Source organism: Cucurbita pepo, chromosome LG01 (assembly GCF_002806865.2).
Source record: "Cucurbita pepo subsp. pepo cultivar mu-cu-16 chromosome LG01, ASM280686v2, whole genome shotgun sequence".
Lineage (NCBI taxonomy): Eukaryota > Viridiplantae > Streptophyta > Magnoliopsida > Cucurbitales > Cucurbitaceae > Cucurbita > Cucurbita pepo.
In genome coordinates, this window is record NC_036638.1 from 13,455,201 (window position 1) to 13,466,885 (window position 11,685).

General features: G+C 42.9%; 1 protein-coding gene across 1 annotated transcript; it reads right to left on the bottom strand.

Annotated features, from left to right (window-relative positions):
- Positions 1-589: 589 nt before the first annotated feature.
- On the bottom strand, positions 590-1,948 carry LOC111811356. Its single transcript, XM_023698168.1, has 2 exons — positions 1,290-1,948; positions 590-625 (listed from the first exon to the last, which is right to left on the bottom strand). The coding sequence occupies exons 1-2, from the start codon at positions 1,738-1,740 to the stop codon at positions 600-602; spliced, it is 477 nt and encodes a 158-aa protein (XP_023553936.1). The 5' UTR covers positions 1,741-1,948; the 3' UTR covers positions 590-599.
- Between the last annotated feature and the right edge of the window lie 9,737 nt (positions 1,949-11,685).

The following is an 11,685-nucleotide window of genomic DNA, read 5'->3' on the forward strand; positions in this document are numbered from 1 at the left end:
GAGCAACCGTCGTCGATCATCGCGGATCCTAAGTAGCCCGCGTTTGATGGAAATGTGGCAGCCGGCCTTATCGAGTTGACCCAGGCTCACAATATTAGCCTTGAGTCTCGGGATGAAGTAGACGCCGGTCAGCTTGTGATGATTGCCTCCCTTGCCGACGAATAGGATGGTGCCGTGCCCTTCGATTTCGACGACGGAGCCATCGCCGAATTTCACCGTCCCGCGAATCCCCGAGTCAAGCTCGGAGAACGCAGACTTGGCCCCGGTCATATGGTTTGTTGCCCCCGTGTCGAGGACCCATCGCCGGTGCTCTTGCTGCTCGCCTCTTTCACCGATTTGAGCGAGCACTCGCTCCTCCTTTAGTCGAATTGGCTCCCCAGGTGCATTTGTTATGCACAGTTGGAGCTCTTCCTCGGGTTCGACGTTCACCGGAGCAGTTATGCCGTCGTCGATTACCTCTGTGGATTTGGGGAGCTCTTCCTCGGGTTCGACGTCAGGTAGGACTGATGCAGTCACCATGAAAAGGGCCGGCTCATCCTCATCGAATTGAGCCACATGGGCCTTTTCAGCCGTCTCCAGCTGAAATGGTGTTTTGAGCCCTATGGCTCGGTGTCCCTGGCGGCATGTCCTCCAGACTCCATGTCTTGTTCGGCCGCCTCTTCTTGTGATGATTGCCGGTCAGCTTGAGTCTCGGGATGAAGTAGACGCCGGTCAGCTTGTGATGATTGCCTCCCTTGCCGACGAATAGGATGGTGTCGTGCCCTTCGATCTCGACGACGGAGCCATCGACGAATTTCACCGTCCCGCGAATCCTCGAGTCAAGCTCAGAGAATGCAGACTTGGCCCCGGTCATATGGTTTGTTGCCCCCGTGTCGAGGACCCATCACTGGTGCTCTTGCTGCTCGCCTCTTTCACCGATTTGAGCGAGCACTCGCTCCTCCTTCAGTCGAATTGGCTCCCCAGCTGGTGCATTTGTTATGCACAGTTGGAGTTCTTCCTCGGGTTTGACGCTCACCGGATCAGTTATATGCCGTCGTCGATTACATCTGTGGATTTGGGGAGCTCTTCCTCGGGTTCGACGCTCACCNAACCCTATGGCTCGGTGTCCTTGGCGGCGTTTGTCAAATGGTCAAACGGAGAATTAAATGTAAACGTGTGAATCTAAATAAGGAAAAACAAAGGTTTTATCTAACAATCTCCTCCTAAAACCTGTGTTATATCTGCCTTATTTCGTTTCNTCCAGCTGAAATGGTGTTTTGAGCCCTATGGCTCGGTGTCCCTGGCGGCATGTCCTCCAGACTCCACGTCTTGTTCGGCCGCCTCTTCTTCGAGTTGGCGCGCCGCCAGTCCAGGTGGTTCACCTCTTCCTAATAGGTCTTCCATCTTCCGGTACCTGGCCGAGAAGTTGACTGGTTGCTCTATCTCTAGCTTTAGGATGTAAAGGCAGTTTGTCGTGCACCGAACTTGCGTGAGCAACCGTCGTCGATCATCGCGGATCCTAAGTAGCCCGCGTTTGATGGAAATGTGGCAGCCGGCCTTATCGAGTTGACCCAGGCTCACAATATTAGCCTTGAGTCTCGGGATGAAGTAGACGCCGGTCAGCTTGTGATGATTGCCTCCCTTGCCGACGAATAGGATGGTGCCGTGCCCTTCGATTTCGACGACGGAGCCATCGCCGAATTTCACCGTCCCGCGAATCCCCGAGTCAAGCTCGGAGAACGCAGACTTGGCCCCGGTCATATGGTTTGTTGCCCCCGTGTCGAGGACCCATCGCCGGTGCTCTTGCTGCTCGCCTCTTTCACCGATTTGAGCGAGCACTCGCTCCTCCTTTAGTCGAATTGGCTCCCCAGGTGCATTTGTTATGCACAGTTGGAGTTCTTCCTCGGGTTCGACGTTCACCGGAGCAGTTATGCCGTCGTCGATTACCTCTGTGGATTTGGGGAGCTCTTCCTCGGGTTCGACGTCAGGTAGGACTGATGCAGTCACCATGAAAAGGGCCGGCTCATCCTCATCGAATTGAGCCACATGGGCCTTTTCAGCCGTCTCCAGCTGAAATGGTGTTTTGAGCCCTATGGCTCGGTGTCCCTGGCGGCATGTCCTCCAGACTCCATGTCTTGTTCGGCCGCCTCTTCTTGTGATGATTGCCGGTCAGCTTGAGTCTCGGGATGAAGTAGACGCCGGTCAGCTTGTGATGATTGCCTCCCTTGCCGACGAATAGGATGGTGCCGTGCCCTTCGATTTCGACGACGGAGCCATCGCCGAATTTCACCGTCCCGCGAATCCCCGAGTCAAGCTCAGAGAATGCAGACTTGGCCCCGGTCATATGGTTTGTTGCCCCCGTGTCGAGGACCCATCACTGGTGCTCTTGCTGCTCGCCTCTTTCACCGATTTGAGCGAGCACTCGCTCCTCCTTCAGTCGAATTGGCTCCCCAGCTGGTGCATTTGTTATGCACAGTTGGAGTTCTTCCTCGGGTTCGACGCTCACTGGAGCAGTTATATGCCGTCGTCGATTACCTCTGTGGATTTGGGGAGCTCTTCCTCGGGTTCGACGTCAGGTAGGACTGATGCAGTCACCATGAAAAGGGCCGGCTCATCCTCCTCGGATTGAGCCACATGGGCCTTTNTTCTCAGGTTCGACGTCAGGTAGGACTGATGCAGTCACCATGAAAAGGGCCGGCTCATCCTCCTCGGATTGAGCCACATGGGCCTTTTCGGCCGTCTCCTTGTTCCTGAGCTTGCTCCAGCAATTCTTGCTCAGGTGACCTCTCTTCCCACAGTACGAGCACTGGATTGGCCCGTCATCAGTCGACTCCTCCTTCTTTTGATCCGCCTCTTTCCTGTGCATGCGCCATCGAGATTTCCACGGCTTCTTACCGCCTTTGCGGCTGGAGGGCCCATTGCTCTCGCCGGTGTCGTCACGGAGCTTTAGGCGTGCAAGCCATTCCTCCTCAGTGAGAAGTAGACGACCCTCCTCGTCGACAACTGAAATGGTATTTTTCTTCCGCTGCTCGACGTTACGCAGTCTTCCGATCACCTCTTCCACCGTTAGGTCATTCACGTCAAGCAATGTCTTGATTGAAATTGCAACTTGCTCGAGGTGTGATGATCGGGGACCGACCTGCAGCATCTCCTTCACGATTTCTATCTCGCTGATGTTGCCACTTCGCATTGAAAAATCATCGACGGATTCGCCGTCCTTAAAGCGAATCTCCGAGAGCTCCTTCCGCAACTGCTCAATGTTTGATTCCCGCACTCGCTGTACACCGACACGATGTGCTTTATTTTTGCACTTTGCATCTTCTTCTACTCGAATTTGAGACCTGTATGTTGTTAAGTCAACACTCTAACCACTTGAGCTATTCAACTTGATTGTTGATAGGATGACTCGTCCGCAATGATATACACCGATGGCTTCAACTTGGCTCTGATACCACTTGTTGGATTTCGATAATCGGCCAGGGACATCCTTCCTTTTCGGTGAGAGGAAATTGTCGACAGGAGGTTGTTGGAAGAAAGATAAAGTGCCTAAAATAACAGAGAGAAGGACTGAAAGTTTGACTGCTCTTCAAAATCAGGTTGTGAAATCTTCTAAACATATTTCCTATTTAAATATAACCTATCCTAAAAATGGGTGGAGAGTGGCCTACTGAATGTGTGCCACTTCCTATAAAATTGCCGTCTATAAAATTGCCGTCTAAGAATTCGCTAATCCATTCGACGTGTTTGTCAAATGGTCAAACGGAGAATTAAATGTAAACGTGTGAATCTAAATGAGAAAAAACAAAGGTTTTATCTAACAATGGCTACTTACCTCTCGTTCAATGTTTTGGGTCTCGTTTCTCGAGCTTTCGGAACTCGATTTTCTCTTAATTTTCTTTGTGAGCTTTCTAAAGGAGTTTAGTTTATAGAACAAAAATCATAAAATAGGTTTAATTTTATGAAAAACTAAGGAGGGGTTAGTTTTTGGGCTGACGTAGAACCAGCCACATCATCATCTTTTTCCTCCCAAAAGGGAAGAACATGCACGCACCAACATTGTTGCTGCCTAAAAACTGCATTCCCTAGCCCATTTCAGGTCTTTTTCCCTCTTTATTCGTTCATGAAACTTAAAAATAGAGTGTTAAGGAAGAGTTAGGGACTGATATCTCACATTTTCACAGATTGTAGACTTAGTTATCGGTTTTAAAGTTTGTATCCTTGACCTTATCTTCTGAACTGTGGCATTAATGACTTGCACAAGTTCTGGCACATGCAATTATTGTTTGCCCCCCTCGTCCTAAAAGATAGGAGATCGACACCTTCGTCCATAGAGTACTTCTCCTGGTAACATTTGTATGGTGACTTGATAACTATTATTGTAGGAAAACTTCATAAGGTGTAGGTACTCTTCCCAACATCCTGCGAAGTCCATGACACATGCCCTTAGCATGTCTTACAATACTTGGTTGAGCCTTTCCATCTTACTATCTATTTGGGGGTGGAAGGTTGTACTAAACTTTAGCTGCATACCAAGTGCTTTATGCAGACTTTCTTAAAGACAAGATGTGAACCTTGAATCTCGGCTTGACACTATTAATACTGGGACCCCATGTAGTAAGAATATTTCCTGCATGTAAAGTTGAGCCCACTTGAATACCGAGTATGTCAACCCTTTAGGGATGAAGTGGGCAAACTTAGTCAATCGGTCAACGATGACCCATACGACAGTGAAGCCCTTCTTAGTCTTAGGCAACCTTGAGATAAAATCCAATATAATTTCCTCCAACTTCCATTGTGGAACACTTAGGGGCTGTAGAAGTCATGACCAACGTTGCCTTGAAGCCTTAAGTATCCTTAAGTATCGACTTACGTACTCAACTACGTATTGTTTCATCCCTTGCTGCAAGTAATAGAATTTTAAATCTTGGTACATCTTGGTGCTTCCAAGGTAGATGATGAATGGTGAACAGGGGGCCTCTATGAGTAGTTCCTTCAATAATTATTCATCCTTAGGTACGCATAGCCAGCCTTTCCACTAAATACCTTTATCTAAAGACGCGAAAAATCCTTCAAGATGGTCGACTTCTTGTTGTTGTAAAACTTTGTTGAGGTAAGGGTCCTTTTCTTGAGCATCTATTATTGGCCTTCTTAATGTAGATTGGAAAGAATTTGTGCACCTGCTTCAATTTGGACTCGAAGGCATGCGGGGTTCCACATGAAACCGAGGAAGAATTATGACATAATCCATCAACCTGATCTAAACTATTTGACGACTAGTAAGTTGAGACCTAAGGTGTGCATGAAATCTGCACGCGGATTGTCTACAGCCACGAGTGCATGAAATTTGCAAGTGGATCGCCTCGATCCATGCATGTTAGCTCATGGGATGCATGAGGTAGTATTTTTGGCCCATTCGACTACCATTTGTTAGTTTTTTTTGCCCCATATTTGATATTAATCTTAACTTTACTTGAATTAAGACCTATTAGTGAATTTTTAGAAATTCAAAACTCCTAACATGTGAAATAGCTATCTGAGTAAGGTACACTTCACCCAAGTAAGTAACTATACAAACTTTTCTTGAGTAATACTTGTAGAGATCAAGTGTGTGCTAACTTGCAAGCATTTCTTATCATAGATTATTAATTTTTAGGCTCTAAATGGAAAATTTTAGATAAATGTACAATGCATGCGAAAGAAAATTATGAAAATATTTTTAGTAAGAGATTTTAAAATAATTTTATGGCTTTCCACTATGGTTGAAAGGTGGATGGGATATTGTGATATGTGCTCCATGATTTTATGGCTTTCCATTATGCTTGAAAGGTGGATGAGATATTGTGATATGTGCTCCAGGTGATTGATGAGTGTTATCTCCCCATAGAGCTTGCATGAATGTTTAGTTTACATTTCTCCTGCTTTAAATAATCGATAGGAATATCTCCCTAACAAAACATACATGAGTGAACGAAGTTAAGATTAGGGTGCTAGAGTTATAGTGATTTTCATGTTAACCTAGGTCAATATATTTCCAATAGACCGAGTATCCTAGAATCGTAAGCAGAAATCAGAGGTCTAAACCTAAGTGTTCTCAGAGAGGGGCGTAGCCCCATTAGCTAGTCCAATTACCCTAAAAATGTGAGATTAAATTTAAACCACCTAAACACCACTAAGAACCTAGTAAATCTGCACAACAAGAATGACTAAAAGAAAAGCTTATCAGGCCTTGTAGCAGTGTAAATAGTGTCACCAGTCTTCATCTTCTATCTCCTCCAGACGCCCTTAGTGCTAACAGCACCTTGCCAAATGGTAGGATTAAGGTATCATCGAGTCAGGCTTAAGCTTAATAGTGTAGCCCATCGAGGCGACTAGGTGGCGAATTTGGTGGAAATTGCTAGGGATCTCCTAAACAAGGCCTTTATGTTGTAAACTCATCCTGGATGAGGCATCAGAAGACGTACGTAACCTAGTAGCTGTCAAGCACACGAGGTCGCATCCCTACACATGGAGTGGCTCTATGTCCCTATGGAAGGATTTGCTAATTAACCTTCTACAAATGATGTTCAAACACGCTAGATGCCACATTGTTCTAATAGAGATGATGAGGTAGCACCTCAACCTAGGATATTGATCATTTAGTGTTGTGACTATTTGAGCAAAGATACGTTATCTAATAGATCTGTAGTTCAAAAAATGGGAGAACCTCCTACACACCCAATGTGGGTTTGTCAAGGACATGAGAACAACTTGGAACTTTGAACCAACCAAAATCTACTATCGTATTAGGCTCGATCTTCTTAGAGGCTAGGAGAAAAGCTTATAGTAACTTATTAGGATAAAGATTCAATGATAACCAACAAGTAGGTTCCTTACGGTGTAGTTTTAAATACTCACCTCATTCTTTTTTTTTAGTGTCGATCGATGTGGGAGAGCATTCGAGAGTTGCGCAGCCACAAAGGGGGTCATCCTGGACCGTTCATCTGTCTGTGTATTTTGGTTCTTTCATATTTTGTTTAAAATTGTATCCCAAAATTATTCTTCGTTTATAATAAACTCCAATAGCACCGACTTATAATTAGATTTCATTTTATTTTTAATAGTGGCCTTTGTTTGATTTTTAATTGTGCAATATTTGAGGATATTTTCATATTTTATTTTCTATTTATTTAGTTTTCTTCTATTTTATTTTCTTTTAGGGTTGTTTATTAGGTATTGTCTAAAATTCGAAGCCTAAAAAATTGGGTCGTGACAATGAATCCTATACGGAAGCAAATCCATTTTCACACACAATACATAGTCATAAGTCAGTCCTTGTCCTATATATCAACGTAGTCCCTCACCCTTTGAAAGCAGATTTACAAATGATGAATTCTATATGAAAGCCCATGTTTTTTTCCACACGTAATATGTAATCTAAATCACGAGTTAGAGACACATCGCTATCAAGACCATTCTAAGAAACGTGGCTGGTATGTTTATGAAGCTATCAATCTAGGTAGCATAACAATACGTGGCATTTCACCAATTGATGCGAGGTGTCACGGTCCTACTTTTCCTACCGTGCGGCGTCATGATCTTGACACGCTCATGATCGTCTTTAAGGGTAATTAAGCCCCATATATATTTTTCGCCCTGGCTGTGTGGCTTCATCGAACATTAGGCGAGGTTTTTCTTCGCCAATGGAACGTCGCTTGTGTGGAATCCAAGCTTGTTCAACTACACACGCCGCCTGTGTGTGCATGTTCAATCGTTTACAACACAACCGACTTGCCTCTGCACTATGCCAAGTTATTCGGCTCGACCTTGCCTCAACTCGGGGCCAAGGTCTCTCAGTACACCATCGTGCCTCATCTTGTCATCTCGATCTCCATCGATATGACCCATATGTCTTAACGCCATCCCAAGCCTCAGGGTATCATCGGCCATCACAACTCCCTTAGACATCTCATCGAGAACGGGCCCACGTGTCGCTCATCTCATCAGAACGCCCCAAACATCTATCCATCCAGGTTCTATCGAGGCATTGGCTCTCTCGTGCCCGTCCCTGTGCAATGTCATTTACGTATACCATACCGGATAGCGGGTGAATGTAGCAACCTCCAACATGCGGGCTAGGGCGTAATTTCGGCACACTCATGTCGCGTGGTACTGTCCTTGAAAAATTCATTTCAAAGGAAGTCGCCCGAGACACTCGTCTTGGCATTCTCGCCCACGCTGTGACACACGTATGTGCCACAGGGTAGCTCGCTTAGGCCACAGGACCTAGGGGTGGTGGAGAGCTGACACCATGGTACCCCAGGCATAGACTTCTAGGCATAGACATGATTTTGGCGAACGGTCATATGGTGTAATGGAGTACCCGTCCGGTGTCCGATTGACACCAAACTTGGCGAGCATTCATATTTAGTATGGACGGACTTAACTCCAGAACCGTATGCCCGATTTCCTTCTAGAATTTCAAATTTTGAGGTTAAGGCTCGGGACCCTACCCGACCCTTCAACAAACCTATCTTTGCCCCTCTCTATATTCGATGTCTCTATCTTGCTTATGTCTCGACTTGTCTTCAATGCTCACTCTATGTGATGTGTTAGATGATGCACCATCCTCCTCAGTCACATCATGGCACTCGTCTAGGCCCTCATGTGGCGGGATGAGCGCCACTTGAGGGTCGCCGCTTCTCTTGTCGCAATGTGAAGGTCACAACCTACTCTCTTCATAGTTAAGTTGTAACAAGAGGCATCCCACCAATCTAGGTGAGGAATCTTGTAAGACTCTTACACCCGAGCTCCAACGAAAAACACCTAAAAAAGAAAGGGGAGTGGGGTGAGTGTATAAATATACCTAGTAAGCAATAGGCTCTCGTCGTGTCTTTAACCTAGTAGGAGACATGAACTTTACTCTAGGCTCTAGGTGTATTGCTCTTGTTGTGCACAGTCTTGGGTAGATTGCTTAGCCTATGTAGAGGTAACTAGTTTTTGGTGTTCCGACGCTACCTTAACAAACACTCTCCAATGGTGGGACGACATGGTAAGTGCTAGCCTACTCATCATCCACGGGAGGTAGCTGACAAACTCATCCCACAAACCATGTAGTCGCCCAAGGTTAAGGGGGCTACCCCTGTACATGCTAGTTTTGTTAACTACCTGCATGATCAACATCCCCTTACAGGAAAAGTTCACGAGGCAGGGTAATCTAGCTAAACTCTCTCAAGTCATGTCCTTAATTGGCCTCACGCCTAGCTCAACGGTACTGTACAATAGCAAAAAATGTGGAATTTCTGCAAATATTGTACCAGCTACTATCGACCTACATGCTACATTTATTTTTCTATAAGGTTTTTGTAGTGGTCTTCAAGGTTTATAGGGGCGTCTAGACGGTTTAAATCTAATCTCTCATTTTTAAGACATTCAGAGTTAGCTCCTCGAGCCGAACCAATCTTTGGGTGCAGACAACTGTAAACCTCTAATCGCTCACAATCATTAGGTGCAAGGTGTAATGGAAACGTACTGACCAAGGTCAACATGTAAACTGCACAGGCTGTAATGCTCTAATCTTAACTGAGCTCTCTCATACATGCTGGCACCATGACTACATAGGTAGATACTAAGGGAGAGAGATTCTATTGGAGTGGGAACGGAACAATGGTGACACCATGACTTCGCAAACCAATCCTGAAAGAGGACTTGGGACCCCACATGTAGCTGGCTCGCAATAAATGTTCTCTGAATTTTGTAGGAATAGGCCCGAACTTCCTAGAGCCTAAAGAAAAACTTGTGAAAACCTACTAGGAATTGGATGTGATGAGAGCCAACAAGTAGGTTGCTTGGTGAGTATTTTTATACTCACCCTTTTTTATGTCTTTTTTTAAGTGCATACAAATACATGTCGAGGTTGGGGAGTGCTCAAGAGCTGCATTGTCACAGACATCCATTGTATTTTCATGGGTTGTCATGTGTACCTTTTCGTATCACGTTCCTGTTCCCCATTTGTAAATAACTTGAACAACACCTATTTGTATTGTTTTGGATTTTGGATTTTCGATTTTAGGACTATGGTGTTGTATGTTTTTAAATAGCTCAAAATTTTACCATTTTTCTTGGCTTTTATTCTCATTTATTTATGGTTGGTTTGTTCTTTTAATCAAGATATGAGATTTGAAGCCTAAAAAATCGAATCATTACAAAGACCCCAAGGTTAAGATACTTTGATTAGTTTAAGGTTTCCAAATAAGATTTCACTACAAGAAATAATGGATACGATAGCAGGCTTTTTATAGCGTTTTTCATACGTTGTGACAGCCCAGATTATTAAAAGTCTAAGACTTTTTATAGCGTTTTTCTATAACTATAATAGATGCTATAATAGAGTATAAAACTATAGCTTATATACATATTAAAGCTATAATATCTTTAATATACCTAAAATATTATGGTACTTTTAACTTATCATAACAATTTTTTAACACTATTAATAGTATTCCTAACTTTAATTTTATGCTATAAAATATTATTTTATCATTTTATTATTTAAATATCATTTCAATATTTATATTTTGATAAAATATTTATTCAAGTAGTCATTTAGCCAAATCCACCGCCTCAATTACTTCCTTTCACAGTAAATACTATAATTGTCATTCACAATTGAAACATCATCCTCTATTTACATTACAAAATTAGTATTCAATAATTTCATAGAATAAAAAAATTATTCAAACCATACAAAATAAAGTATTCTCCATTATTTGCATTGATGTTTGATTGTCTTATGGGGCTATCATTTTATGCCTTTGAATGGTAGATCTTCCATAACATTCCATTTCCTATAAATAACCAACAATCTTTAATCTTATATTGCATTTGCTTTGTTTAACAAAAGAGAATAAAGAGAGTGTAGCATTTGTACCTCCATATGTGTAGGTCATGGGCTCCCCGTGTTATTTTCATACTTTATAATTCCTTTGTTTCTACTTTGCTGTGATATTTAACTGGATGATAAACAATCATTGAAGAAAGAAAAAACTAAATTATTAGAAGATATTCTTGTAAATTATGAGCATTTTCAAAAACATATAATTACATTTTCGAAAGGAGGACAATATATTGGAATTCGTGTACTCCATCCAAATTAAAAGTCAATTAACCAAAAGAAAAATTAAATAAATTTAAGACAAAAGTTACCATAATATTATTTGAAAGATAGTAAGATATGAGACGCCATTACTATGTTATACTAAGACTTAGTCCCACCAATCTCATTCTTTAAAAAATTGCTTACAATAAGAGTCAACCCATAGAAAAATATGAGAAGCTTGACAATAACATCAAACTCTCAAATCTACATAACAGCAGCAAATTATACCAAACTCTCACACTAAGAGAAATTGAGTTAAAAATAACAAAAATAGAATAACCTTGCACCCCTATTATTTATGGTCAGTATTTATGTAAGTCACTCACTAGTATTACATTGCAAATTCATTCCCCCACCCCACAAAACAGAAAAAGAATTCTCCACATATTTATGTTCTTATTAAACTAATATGACTAATATGATATTAGGTAGAAGAAAAAATAATACAAGCAAAAAGCAAAAGGATGTATGCCAACATGATACCTGATGTGGAGTCTTCACATTCTTCGTGCTACTGCTACCTTCCAATACTGAGGAATAATAACACAACAAGACAACCAATGAAAACAAGT

What these genes read in the sequence shown, in the direction of transcription:
- LOC111811356 (XM_023698168.1), bottom strand. Translation starts at nt 1,740, where the DNA reads ATGACCGGGGCCAAGTCTGCGTTCTCCGAGCTTGACTCGGGGATTCGC. An exon ending in AGACGTGGAGTCTGGAGGAC is followed by an intron (nt 626 to 1,289) that starts ATGCCGCCAGGG and finishes AGTCTGGAGGAC; the next exon opens with ATGCCGCCAGGGACACCGAG.